Genomic DNA, 14,658 nt, shown 5'->3' with positions numbered 1-14,658 from the left:
AACAACAACAACAACAACAACAACATACATGTGTATACATAGGCATTGTTGTTGTTGTTATGTGCCATTGAGTCACCTGCGACTCACAGAGAACTTCTGTACAATAGCCCTAAACCTTGCTCTGTCCTGTGCCAATCTCACTGTCTCTGACACATTTTCCTCCAATACGCCAGTCACTGAATCAATCCACCTCATAGAGGGTCTTCCCTTGCTGTGCTGTCCCTCCACCCTCCCAAGCAGGACATCTTTCTCCAAAGACTGGTCCCTCCTTGCAACATGTCCAAAGTATGTCAGATGAAGCCTCAGAATCCTTGCCTCCAAGGAGCAGCCTGGTTTAACCTTTTCTAGGATGAAGCTCTTTGTTTTCTTAGCAGTCCATGGCACACTCAAAACTCTTCTCCAGCACCAAAGCTCAAAGGAATCAATTCTTCTTCTATCCTCCTTCATCATTGTCCAGCTCTCTGATGCACAGCAAGTGACTGCAAAGACTATAGCCTGTATCAGGCGCACCTTAGTCTCCAGAGTAACACCACTGCTCTTCAATACTTTGGAGAGGTCCCTTACAGCACACTTTCCCACTGCAATACATCTTTTAATTTCCTGGGTCCTGGTGCCACGAGATTGACTGTGAAGCCAAGCAAACTAAAGCTGTTAACAATCTCAATCTCTTCACCAACCATTATGATGCTGCCAATTGGCCTAGTGGTGAGAATCTTTGTCTTCTTGATATTGACTTTCAATCCATATTGAAGGCTGTAGTCCTTGACCCTCTGCAGCAAGCACTCCAGGTCCTCCTCAGTTTCAGCAAGCAGGGTTATGTCATCTGCATAATGCAGATTGTTGATGAATATTCCACCAATCCTGATGCCACACTTCTCATACAGCCCAGCCTCCTGGATAATTTGTTCTGCATATAGGTTGAAAAGATATGGAGATAGGACACATCCCTGATGTATACCCTTCCCAATTTTGAACCATACAGTGTTTCCTTGCTCTGTTCTGATGACTGCCTCCTGGTTCAAGTATAGGTTTCACATTAGCATGATCAAGTGTTCTGGAATTCCCATTCTTCTCAGAGTCAGCCACAGTTTGTTATGATCCACACAGTCAAATGCTTTAGCATAGTCAATGAAACACTGATAGACATTCCTCTGCAACTCCCTACTTTCAGCTAAGATCCATCTAAAATTAGCTACAGTATTCCTACTACCATGACCCCTTCTAAGCCCAGCCTGGAATTCTGGCAGTTCTCTGTTGTTGTGCTCTTCCAGCTGTTTTTGGATAATCTTCAGTAGAATCTTGCTTGGGTGTGATACCAATGATATTGTGCGATAATTTCCACACTTTGTTGAGTCACTTTTCTTTGGAATGGAAACAAATATAGATTGCTTCCAGTCAGTTAGCCAAGTGGTTGACCTCCAGATTACCTGGCACAATTTGGTGAGCACATCGAGGGCAGCATCTGTTAGTTGAAATATGTCAATTGGTATACAATTTATTTCTGGGGCCTTATTTTTTGCTAATTCCATCAAAGTAGTTTGAACTTCTTCATCACTACAGACTTTTGCTCATATGTTGTTTCATGAAATTCTTCTGTGTCTGCCAATTCCTTTCGGTAGAGTGACTCTGTATATTCTCTCCATCTTCTTTTATTTCCTGAATCATTTAATATTCTGCCTGAAGCATCCTTAATTATAGCAACTCAAGGTTTGAATTTGTTCTTCAGTTCTATGAGCTTAAGAAATGCTGAGTGAGTTTGGCCCTTTTGATTTTCTAACTCTAGCTCTTTGCACATTTCATTGTAATATTTTACTCTGTCTTCCTGCACTGCCTTTTGAAATCTTCTGTCTGGCTCTTTATTATCTGGAATTCTTCCCTCTGCTTTGGCTTCTCGGCACCTCAGTGCAATATTCAGAGTTTCTTCTAACATCCATTTTGGTCTTCCTCCTCTGTCTTTGTAACGACCTTTTGCATTCTTCCTGGATGATACTCTTGATATCCTCTCACAACTCATCTGGTCTTCGCTCATAGGTGTTCAAGGCCTCAAACCTGTTCTGAGATGGTTCTGAAATTCAGGTGGGATAGACTCAAAGTCATATTTTGGTCCCTGTGGATTTGATTTAGTTTTTCTTAGCTTCAGCTTGAACTTGCTTATGAGTAGTTGGTGGTCTGTTCCATAATCAGCACCTGGCCTAGTTTTCACAGCTGATATTGAGCTTCTTCAGTGGTTCTTTTCACATATGTACACACAGAAGGCACAGGATAGGAATTTTTACAAGGGAAGAGATGGGCCAGCAGAAGGGGACTTCAGAAACCCCCCACCCCATAGGTAGGTATATAGGGATAGTTGTGGATATTTCTACATACATATTTGTATATGCTACACACATATTCATATATTTAAAACATACATATAAGTCATAAGCATCATAGATCTGGGGGATAGTTAAGTCAATTGGCATAACATTGCTCATAAATATAATGTTCTACATACTACTTTGGCAATCAGTTCCTGGAGTTTGGTTATGGAAACTAACTTAACAGAAATATGACAATCAGAACAGAAATAATATGCATGGTATGCATTGTGAAAAAGTTACCAAAATGGCACTGAACACTTCATGTAGAGCTAGCTGAATGGAAATCTCAATCACTAAAACCACAATAAAATAAAAAATTTAAATTATGTATATATACACACATAAATATACTACTGTCCAGTCAGTTCTGACTCAAAGCAAGCCTCCATTGAATTTCAGAGACTGTAAATCTTAGTAGGAGAAGACTATCCATCTTTATCCCATAGAACAGCTGGTGGATTAAAATCACAGACCTTTTGGTTAGCAGTGCAATCTATTACACACTATGTCAACAGATTACACATTCACTACACACACACTCACACAAACACACAGAGATACATGTGTATTATGTAATTATATATATAAAAATAATAAAGTATACCTATAAAAATATGTATCTGTGTCAAAGGCTACTTCAAGAATATAAGAGATAACAAAGGATTAAAATATATACTTAATGATTAAAACATGCAGGCATAAGCATGAAAGAAAGGAACATAAAAATTCCTTAAGATGAACTTGTCTTTTGTCAGTATTGTAAGTTTTTCTCAGCATATATGGCCAAAATGAACTAGCACCATCTCGGAAAAAGTTTTCCTGTTGGCAATTTTTAAGAAATAATAGTTTAATTATAGATGAACAGCCACTGAATGCCAATGATAGGGCCATGATCCTTAAACCAAGTTCTCTGCAATCTCATTTTTATGCTCCAGAAGCTTTCTAGGAAGCTCTGGTGACCTAATGGTAAGAAACAAAGCTGCAGTTCCAAAGACATGCAGTTCAATTCCATGAGGTGCTCCATGGAATAAAGATGGGCAATACCCTGCCACGTCTGAAAACTTGCAGGAGGGCCAGCTCTACCTCGACAGCACACAACAACAGCATTCTACACAGATTTCTAAATAGATTTACTACAGAGAATAGCCTCCAATTTCTAAGCTGATTAGAAACTAAATAGGACAGTTAGAAATTGATAAAACACATCATCACTTTAGGGAGAAAATGGTTTAGACAAGTTTATCAAGACATTGTTTGTCAAATAATTTTGACTAATGAATGAGTAATTAATATTTCTTGATTATTCACTTTGGTAATTTTCAAATAATGTGGCTCAAAGGAAAATAGGAAAGCAAAAAGTTATAAACAGAAAAAGAGAACCCGTCCCTCCTAATGGTTTTCTTTTAACCTCTCTCTCCCTCTCTTTCTTTTTTTTTCTTTTCCTTTTCCAGCCTTTAAGAGTCAGTGAGATAAAAAAGAAGTTACAAGCTCCAAGGATAATCACAAACGGGAACAAGAAATACTTTTAGAGATCTGGAATAGCAACATAAAAACTATACTTACAACTTGAGATTCACGAGCTTTAGGAAACATTTTGGCAACATTGAGCCCATCAATCACAATATCAAAAGGAGCAGAGTGCTTCACAAAATCCTGGAATCTCTTAAGTTCCTACAAAAGAATAGTGAGACAAAACATCAACAAGAACATCATAAAGACTTTATTATAAACATACTGAGTTTTTCTTAATTATTTCTATCATTCACAACACTCATTTGTTAAAACACACACAGAGAGATACTCTCAAAATGAAATAATGAAAAAAATCAGCCTAAAGGATACAAATGCATGTATCTTATAATTTTACTTTATAGTTCATAAAGTACTTTCACATGTTATTTTATCTGGTCTAACCAGTTTATCTACTCTGCTAACTGACCCCAATCATAATCATGATAAGAATGAAACATCAGAATTGCAAAGTCTTGCTGTGTAAGTCACGAAAAAGCAAAGGTCAGCTATGCCACTCTACCAGTGGGGCCATGTTGAAAGAACAAGTTTCTATTATTGCAGCTCTTCATTCTATCAAGAGCTTTATTTGTTAGCGGATATTTTGAAGAGTTGGTGATTTAAACACTCATTCAACAATTATCTGTTGCCTTTCTACTATCTGTCAAGTGGTATTCTAGGAATACAAAGGTTACCAAAGAAACAAAGAATTCTGATTGAATGGAGTTAGACTTTTAGGGACAAAAAAATATAACCAAATAAATAAGTGGATAATATTAAGTGTGTTTAAAACAGTAAGTATGATGAAGGGAAAGAAGTTTCACTTCTGGTAATGAAAGAGCAGCCTGCATGAGCTCAGATAATAATATAAACTGTAGATTCACTAAAATAATAACAAAAAAGATTTGAAGGTACTGGAGATAGGCATGCTCCTTGGAGGCAAGGATAGCGATGTTTTATCTTACATACTTTGGGCATTTTGCTAGGAGAGGCTATTCCTTGGAAAGGAATATCATACTTGGAAAGTTGGAGGATCAGTGAAAGGGAAGATGACTCTCAATGAGATGGACTGACACAGTAACTCCATCAATGGGCTCCAGTGTCTCAGAGATTATGAGATGGTACAGGATAGGACAGGGTCAGATGTGTTGTTCATAGGGTCACTAAGAGCCATACTCAACTCCACCTAACAAAAACAACAATAACAAAGAGATTTCTGGTGGCCTACGCTATGAGCTGCCCTGTTAATACAAAAGATCCTTTTTGGTGGCTTCAATCCACCAGGAAATGGTCAATTTCCCTTTGTGCAATTTATAGCCCTTGCTGATTCTGACTCAATGACAGTGATAACAAGAATGACCAAAAGCATGCAGAATTTGGAGAAGACACAGCACTTGAGGGAAGGATTGGTGGTTTTAAAACACGTCTGCAAATTCTTAGCCACTCTTTTCACCAACAGGTGGAGTCAAGTTCCCTTTACCTGGGTATGGGCTGTATGTGTGACAAGACTGTGGCAGAAGTGACATTTCATGAATTCTAACATTAGATAATAAAAGGCAACATAGTTGCCATTTAGGTCTCACTCTCAGAATGTTTGGTCTTGGAATACAGTCATGAGACCAAGACATTGCTCCTTTCAGAACCACAAATACTAAACTATATTAAATGTCAAAGGTTATACATATGATGGAAAAGAATAAAAAATTGTACATAAATGCTAACAATAATCTAATTTGTCTACCACTTATGAACAAATAAATGAAATGTGACCTAGACATATGTGTGTATGTATGTATGTGTATATATATATATATATATGTTGTTGTTATGTGCCGTCGAGTCGCTTGCGACTCGTAGCGACCCTATGTACAACAGCCCTAAACTCCGCTCTGTCCTGTGCCAATTGCACTGTCTCTGACACTCCCATCCCAATTATCCCAGTCACTGAACATTATATATATATATATATATATATAATGTATGTGTATACCAGAAGAAGTTCTATCTGTGCTTCATTGACTATGCAAAGGCTTTTGACTGTGTGGATCACAACAAGCTATGGCTGACTTTGAGAAGAATGGAAACCCCAGAACATCAGATTGTGCTGATGCGAAACTTATACTTGGACCAAGACGCAGTCATCAGAACAGAGCAGGGAGACACTGGATGGTTCAAAATCAAGAAAGGGGTCCGTCAGGGATGTATTTTGTCTCCATACCTTTTCAATCTTTATGCAGAACAGATCATCCTAGACTCTGGGCTGTACGAGGAGGAATGTAGCATCAGGATTGGTGGAAGAATCATCAACAACCTGCGTTATGCAGATAACACAACCCTGCTTGCTGAAACTGAGGAGGACCTTAAGCACTTGCTGCAGAAGGTCAAGGACTGCAGTCTTCCATATGGATTGAAGTTCAACATCAAGAAAACAAAGATTCTCACCACTGGGCCAATTGACAGCATCAGTATGGATGGTGAAGCGATTGAGATAGTTAACAGTTTTAGTTTACTTGGTTCAACAGTCAACACTCTTGGAAACAGCAGCCAGGAAATCAGGAGATGAATTGCATTGGGAAAGTCAGCTGTCAGGGACCTCTCAAGAGTACTGAAGAGCAACGACATCAGGCTGGAGACTAAGGTACACCTGATCCAGGCTGTAGGCATTGCAATTACGTGCTATGCATCAGAGAGTTGGACTGTGAATAGGGATGATAGAAAGATAATTGATGCCTTTGAGCTGTGGTGCTGGAGAACAGTGTTGAATATACCATGGACTGCTAGGAGAACAAGCAGGGTTGTCCTGGAGAGGGTGAAGCCAGAATGCTCCTTGGAGTCAAGGATTCTGAAGCTTCGTCTGACATACTTTGGGCATGGTGCAAGGAGGGACTGGTTCTTGGAGAGGGATGTCATGCTTGGGAGAGTGGAGTGACAGCACAGGAGAGGAAGACCCTTGATGAGATGGATCAATTCTGTGAGTGGAGTGGTGGGAATGGGTGTGTTTGAGAGGGCGAGGTTGGCACAAAATAGAATGGCATTTAGGGCTCTTGTACATAGGGTCACTATGAGTCGCAAGCGACTCGATGGCACATAACACCACCACCACATGTGTATGTGCAAACACAGAAATATTATTTAGCCATAAAAAGGGATGAAATACAGATTCACATGACCACATGGGTAAATTTTGAAAATATTATGCTAAGTTAATGAAGCCAGACACAAAAAGTGACATATCGCATGCTTCCATTCATACAAAATGTCTGAATAGGCAAATGCCTATTTATAGATAGAAAGCAGATTAGTAGCTGCCAGGGGACTCATTCAGGGGAGGGGAAAGGGAACTGGAAAGGACTGCTAAGAGTTATGCTTCTCTTTGGGGAGATGAAAATATTCTGGAATAACAAAATGCTAATGTTTGTACTCAATATGGATTCCATCTCAACACTGTTATTATTAGGTGCTATCTAGTTGAGTACAACTCATAGTGACCCTAAGAACATATACTGCGCCATCTTCATACTTTTTGACACGCTAAAGCCCACTGCAGCAGTCACCTTGCCAATATACCTGGTTGAGGGTATTCCTTTCCTTCATCAATCCTCCTCTCTTCCAAGCATCATGTCCCTCTCCAAGGAAGAGACTCTTCTAGCAATATGCCTGAGGTATGTGAGGCGAAGCCACATCATTCATTCTTGCCTCCAAAGAGCACTCTGGCTGCACCACGTCCAAGACATGGCACCAGAGATATCACGCTGATGTCAGATGGATCCTGGCCAAAAGTAAGGAATACCAGAAGAATGTCTATTTGTGCTTTATTGACGAGGCAAAGACGTTTGACTATATGAATTATGACAAGTTGTCCTTGACATTGAGAAGAATGGGAATCTCAGAGCACTTGATTGTGCTCATGCAGAATCTATACCTGGATCAGGAGGCTGTTGTGTAAACGGAGCAGGGGAGAACAGCATGGTTTGGAATTGGGAAGGGAGTATGTTAAGGTTTTATTCTTTCTCCATAACTATTCCATCTGTATGCTGAGCAAATTAAGCTAGACTCTATGAGGAGGAGTGTGATATCAGGATTGGAGGAGACTCATTAATAGGCTGCATTTTGCAGATGATACAACCTTACTTACTGAAAATGAGGAGGACTTGAAGTATTTGTTGCAGAAGATCAGGGAATGCAGCCTTCGGTATGTATTACATCTCAGTGTGAGGAAAACAAAGATTGTTACTACTGGACCAATAGGTAGTGTCATGATGGATGGAGAGGAGGCTGAAATTGTCAACATCTTTATTTTGCTTAGATTCACAATTAACACCCTTGGTACCAGCAGTCAGGAAATAAGGAGACATATTGCACTGGAAAAATCTGGAGGTAGAGACCTTTCCCAAGTACTGAGGAGTGGTGATGTCAGTTTGAGGACTAAGGTGCATCTGATTTAGGCCATAGCTTTTCCAATTACTAGCTATGCATCCAAGACCTGGATGAATAAGGATGACAGAAAAAACCCTGACACCTCTGAGCTGTGGGCTTGGAAAAGAGCACTGGACATTCCACGGATGGTTAAGAAAAAGAACAGATGTGTCTTGGAGAGGGTGCAGCCAGACTGCTCTTTGAAGGCAAGAATGATAAGGCTTTGCCTCATATACTTTGGACATATTGCTGGGAGGTGCTATTCCTTGGAGAAGGACATGATGTTGGGAAGGGTGGAAGGTCAACAAAGGAGAGGAAGACCCTCAACCAGGTGGATTGATACGGTGACTGCTGCAATAGGCTCTTGTATGTCAGGAAGTGTGAAGATGGTGTAGAATACAACAGAGTTCAGATCTTTTGTTCATAGGGTTGCTACGAGTTGTGCTCAGCTTGAGGGTACCTAACAACAATAACATCTGCTTAGATGTTTAAGTAGCTTTTTTCTCAATTTCTTAGCATAGACTTACTTGGTCAGCACATCCAGGGCTACCTCTGCTGAAATATGTCCATTGGTATCTCATTAATTTTTGGGTCTTATTTTTTGCCAATGACTTCAAGTGAAGTTTAAATGTCTTCCTTCATTGGTTCTTGATCATATGCTACTTCTTGGAATCTGCATAAGTCAATTCTTTTTGATACAGTTGACTCTGTATTTCCTTTTTTAAATTTAAGTGGGATAGACTCAAGGTTGTATTTTGGTTCTTGGAGACTTGTTTTAATTTCTTCAGCTTCAATTTGAACTTGCACCTGAGTAATTGACTATAGTCTGTTACACAGTCAGCAACTGGCTTGGTTTTGACTGCTGACATTTTGTCCTACAGTTCTTTCCACAATGTAGCAAATCTGATTTATGTATCATTTACCAGGTGCGGTCTATGTGTATAGTTGTGGGGGTTTTTTAAAATAGGTATTTATAATGAATAAAAATTCACTGGTATAGTAATAAGCACACAGAACAATGGAAAAATCAAGAACCCAGATGCGGACCCAGCTATCAATGGTCAATTGAAATTTAACAAGTAAATAAAACCTATCAAATGGGGAAATGACAACTTCTTCAACAAATGGTGCTTGCAAACTAGACTGGTACCTGCAAAAAGCCAAAACAGGATCTACTTTCTACACCATACACAAAAATCAACTCAATGTGGTTCAGAGACCACGGAATAAAGCCCAAACCCATAAAGCTCATCAGAGACAAACTGGGATCAAGCTGCCTAGTTTGTGGTATAAAGAGACTGCCAAATAGAGCCAGAAATGCTCAATCTGGAGAAAATAAAATTGATGAATGGGACCTTCTAAAGATTAAAGCCCTGTGCACATCAAAAACAACATCCAACAGAGTGGAAAAGAAAAACCATTGACTGGGGGAAATGTGCAATACCATTTCAGACAAGGGTCTCATATCAAAAGTTTATAGTATACTACAGGATCTCCACAAGAAAATTACTGATAACACAATTACAAAATGGGCAAAAGACAAATAAAGTATAGTAGTATATATCTTGAAATGGCCTTTTTGACACACATGTTTATTGATGTTTTAGTCACAACAGGAAAGAGTTGGAAGTAACCCAAATGCCCATCAACAAATGGGATAAAAACTTTGATATGTTCACATAATTGGAATACTATCCATCACTAAAAAGCAATGAACTCATAAAACATCACTCAACATGGATGACCCTGGAGGATATTATGCTCAGGAAAATATGTCCGTCACCAAAGGACAAATAGGCCACTGTTATAAAGTAGGACTGACATGGGGGGTTGGGAGGAGAATAGAAAAAGAGTGGACAGATAATTAACACTGCATTGGAACAAATGAAGGAAAGAACTGTTTAAAAGTTATATAGGATGAGGCATTTTATGTATGACAACAGTCCAGAATAAGAGGAACATTGTAAAGTGGACTGGGAGATGGGAAAAGGCGGGGCGGGGAGGAAGGAAATTATACAACAATGAATGAAGATTTTTTTTTTAAAAGAAAATGAACTGGGGGAGAGGGAGGAAGGAAAATATACAACAATGAATTAATGAAAATCCAACTTTTCTATAAACCTTTGTTAAAATCACAATTAAAATAAAAAATTTTATTTAAAAAAGAAATAGTCTTTTTGACAATGAATGAAAAGAAACATCATTATTCCTCAATTTTTCATTTCTGGTATAACAGATCACACGATTGTCTACTTCAGAGTGGCCAATAACAGTCTGTTAGCTCACTAACACCTAGAAGCCTCTCTTTATGCATTCCATTTCATTTTTTTTACAACTTCCAATATTCCTTTCTTTTAGAGGCTGTGGGGTTAGATTGTTATTCTTTTTTGATAGAAGTATTGAGTAAGGTCATTAACTTTGTGTCTTTCTTCCCTTCTATGTGCTGCAAATGAACCCAATAAAGTACTAAAGAGCAAGGATATCACTTTGAGGACTAAAGAGTATTTGACCTGATGAGCTCTGGTGGCCTAGTGGCAATAAGCTGCACTGCAATCCCAGAGATGCATGGTTCGAAACCACCAGATGTTCTGCTGGAGAAAGAGGGACAATCTCCTCCTGTACCAGTCAGATCCAATTTGACAGGACCCACACAAAAAATAATAAAATAAAAAAAGTGTATCTGACCTAAGCTATGATTCTTTTTAAACATTGAAAATGTTTTATTTTCATTTTTTCATTGTTGCACATTTTCTTACCCCTTTTCCTCTCCCCCAGACCTCCCCACATTGTACCCTTTGTTTCAGATTATTATCATACATATAATGTTTAATCATATTCTTTCTTTCAAACAATTCTTCCCCTCCATCTGATCTAATGCAGTATTCATTATCTACCCACTCTTAAGCCATGATATTTTTAATTACTTCAAATGCATATGAAAATATAAGGAAGACGAAGAGAAATTTATTTCTTTGAGTTGTGGGGTTGGTGAAGAATAGAGAATATATCATAGACCGCCAAAAGCACAAACATACCTGTTTTTAATCAAGTGGAGCCAGAAAGTTCCTTAGAGCTGAGGATGGTGAGATTTCATCTCATATACTTCAGATATGTTTTCAGAAAGGATCATTCCTTGGAAAAGGAGACCATGCTTGGTTAAAATGTCTAGACTAGACTAGATTCATTGCCATCAAATTAGAACTGAATCATAGCTGACCCTCCAGCGGATTTCTGGAGGTCACAATTGCATAAGAAGAGGCTGCCCTTCTCCACAGAGCTCCTGGTGGATTCAAACTGCCAGAGAAGTGCTGCCTCTGGGTTAGTGGTGCAATTCTCTATGGACTATTCTTCGAGATCTCAAAAAATAGAAGCCAGCAGGGGATGGGAGGGAGGGAAAGGAAGACTCCTAACAAGATAGACTGATAGAGTGACTGTACCAACAGGCTCAAACACAGCATAAATTGTGAGGATGGCACCAGCCTGGCCAGTGTTTTGTCTGTTGTACATAAGGTCATTATGTACAATATACGAACCAATTCAATGGTTCAACAAGGATTAAAGATACTGCACATCTTCTTATAGGTTCATTTAAGTAGAAAATGAGTTTTTAATATCTGTAACTTAAGCCCATTACTTGCTTTTGAGTCAAATTTGATTCATAGTGATCCCATGGGTGTACAAGTAGACCTGTACTCCACTGGGTTTTCAATGGCTGTAATTTTTGGTCATAGATCATTAGGACGCTCTTTCAAGGCACTTCTTGGTAGAGCCAACCTTTTGGATAATAGGTGGACCACCCACAGACTGCAGTGTAATTACACTGGAATTCTAAATATTGTAACATACAATAGTTGTTGTTATGTGCCAATGAATCAGGACCAACTCATAGTTGACCTTCCAATGGGTTTTCAGAGATGGTAAACTGCACAGGAGAATACTGCCCATTTTTCTCCTGTGGAACATCTGGTGGATTCAAACGACCTGTCTTTGGGTTGGCAATACAACTCCTTACCTATTAGACCTCCAGGGCTCCCTATATATAATAGTTGTTGTTAAGTGTTGTTGACTCAATATGACTCATAGCGACCTATGAACAAAAGGCCTAAACCTTGTCCTATTCTGTGCCATCCTCACAATCACTGACACACTTGCCCAGTCACTGTGTCAATCTACTTGGTTGAGAGTCTTTTCTCCTTCACTGCCCCTCCACCTTTCCAAGCATGATGTCTTTCTCTAGTGACTAGCCTTTCCTAATAATATGTCCCAAAGTATGCAAAATGAAGCTTCACCATTCTTGCCTTCAAGAAATACTCACACTGTACCATCTCCAAGACATATCTAACACATATAACAGAAATTGTTATTTACATATAATTAATTCTACTTTTGTTGTTTTTACGTGCCATTGTGTCACTCGTGACTCACAGTGACCCTATGTACAATAATCATGAAACCTGCTCTACTCTGTGCCAACTTTACTGTCTCTGACCCATTAACTCTTATAACCCTAGTCACTGAATCAATCCATCTCATCGATGGTCTTCCTCTCTTCTGCTGTCCTTCTACCCTTCCAAGCATGATGCCCCTTTCCAAGGACTGGTCCCTCCTTGCAACATGTCCAAAGTCCCTCCTTGCAACATGTCCAAAGTATGTCAGATGAAGTTTCAGAATCCTTGCCTCCAAGGAGCAGCCTGGTTTCACACACTTTAGGATGAACTGTTTGTTCTCCTTGCAGTCCATTCAACATTCTTCTCAGGCATCATAGCTCAAAGGTATCAATTCTCTTTCTGTCATCCCTAGTCACTCTCCAGCTCTCTGACACACAGCAAGCAATTGAAAAGACTATAGCCTGGATCAAGCGCACCTCAGTCTCCAGACTGATGTCATTACTCTTAACATCTAATTTAAGACATATGTAGGAGAGCTCTGGTGACCTAGTGGAAAGTGCACCTTGTCTCTTCACAGCAATGCCACAGTATCTTCACCCTCTTTCAACCAGTTTCTCACAGTGTCAACACAGTCTCTCCACCACCATCTCTTAGAGTGTGGAAAGCATTCTCTTATATGGTCCCACAACTGTTGATGATTTGCAAGACAATGTGTCAAAGGTTAAGGTAGTTGGAGTCTAAGCACTCCAACAGGAGCTAACACACTGGCTAGAAAAAGTCAATTTTCAAGGGTGCCATCCTCAACATATTACTGGCAGAAAAACTTGACCTTTATTTATTATTTCATCTAAGTCATGAATGAGAAATCTAAAAAGTCAAGAAGTAATTTTCTCAACAAATACTATACAAAGATAGTCTAAAATTTAGTCCTATAATCTGACAAGGTTAAATCTTCAACTTTTGAAAATCCATGAAAATGAAGATCCATGCAGACAGGACATGTTTATGATGGGTTACTTATATTCTGAAACTCTGATACAAATCCCACCAGGAAAATGAAAAATTGATCTCTCACTCCATTTCCTAAATATTCTATTCTAAAATAGCAACAAAAGAGCATAGAGGAGGAACATAAATAGTCAAACCTAAATACTATAAGAAAAACAATGATCTTAACATAGTAACCAGATCCAACATACAGCAGACATCAGAGTAATTATTTTCTAAAGACTCAAAAAAGAGAGTACTAAAACAACTAGATTTAGTCACAGTGGATGTGGAAAAATAGGGGAAAACCAGCTATTTTGGTTGGAAACACTGTTTTTAGTTTGGGAACAATAAAAAATGTATTTCAATAACTAGGCCAAATTACTTCATGTGCCTCCCTAAAACCACGGGATTCAAGTAAGTCCTAAATAAGAACACTAACATGATTATTTTAATGAAGTAAGGGAAAAATGAAGTCACCTGTCTAGAAAAAGTTGCTTCAATCTAACAAATGCTATAAAGGCTTCTTCTTGTTAGGTGTTGTCAAGTTAGTTCCACTGATACTGACCACATGTACATCAGGATAAAGCTCTCACAGATCTGTCACCATCTTTACTATCTATGCAGTCACTGTGTTAATTCATCTTACTGAAGGTTTTCCTCTCTTTTGCTGATCCTCTACTTTTCCAAGCATGATGTCCTTTTCCAAGAACTGGATCTTATTGACAACATGCTCAAATTATGTGAGATGGAGTCTCACCATCTGTGCCTTTAAACGACATTCCATCTGCACCTCTTCAGAGACAGATTTGGGTTTTTAACAGTCAGTGGTGTATTTACTACTCTCACCAATACCACAATTCAAAGACTTCTAGTCTTTGGTCTTCCTTATTCTTTGTTCAAATTTATCTTAAATATTTAAAAAATATAAATGGTGACTACATATACATGAACTTCACCTGATGAGCAACAGAAATCAGATTGACTATATTCATATA

At 38.8% G+C, this 14,658-nt stretch overlaps 1 protein-coding gene across 2 annotated transcripts in view; it reads right to left on the bottom strand.

Annotated features, from left to right (window-relative positions):
- Window positions 1-14,658, bottom strand: part of KIAA0391 (KIAA0391 ortholog) — a 210,927-nt gene that overhangs the window by 105,629 nt on the left and 90,640 nt on the right. For both annotated transcript variants that reach the window (XM_006891548.1, XM_006891549.1), the window contains one exon: window positions 3,924-4,031. In XM_006891548.1, the coding sequence (XP_006891610.1) occupies window positions 3,924-4,031 (108 nt within the window). The remainder of the gene's footprint in view (window positions 1-3,923; window positions 4,032-14,658) is intronic.

The sequence above is a fragment of the Elephantulus edwardii genome, unplaced genomic scaffold, assembly GCF_000299155.1.
Source record: "Elephantulus edwardii isolate Elephantulus edwardi_28Jun2011 unplaced genomic scaffold, EleEdw1.0 scaffold00100, whole genome shotgun sequence".
In the NCBI taxonomy this organism is placed as follows: domain Eukaryota; kingdom Metazoa; phylum Chordata; class Mammalia; order Macroscelidea; family Macroscelididae; genus Elephantulus; species Elephantulus edwardii.
The sequence above is the reverse complement of the archived record's forward strand: the minus strand, read 5'-3'. Positions and strand labels throughout refer to the sequence as shown.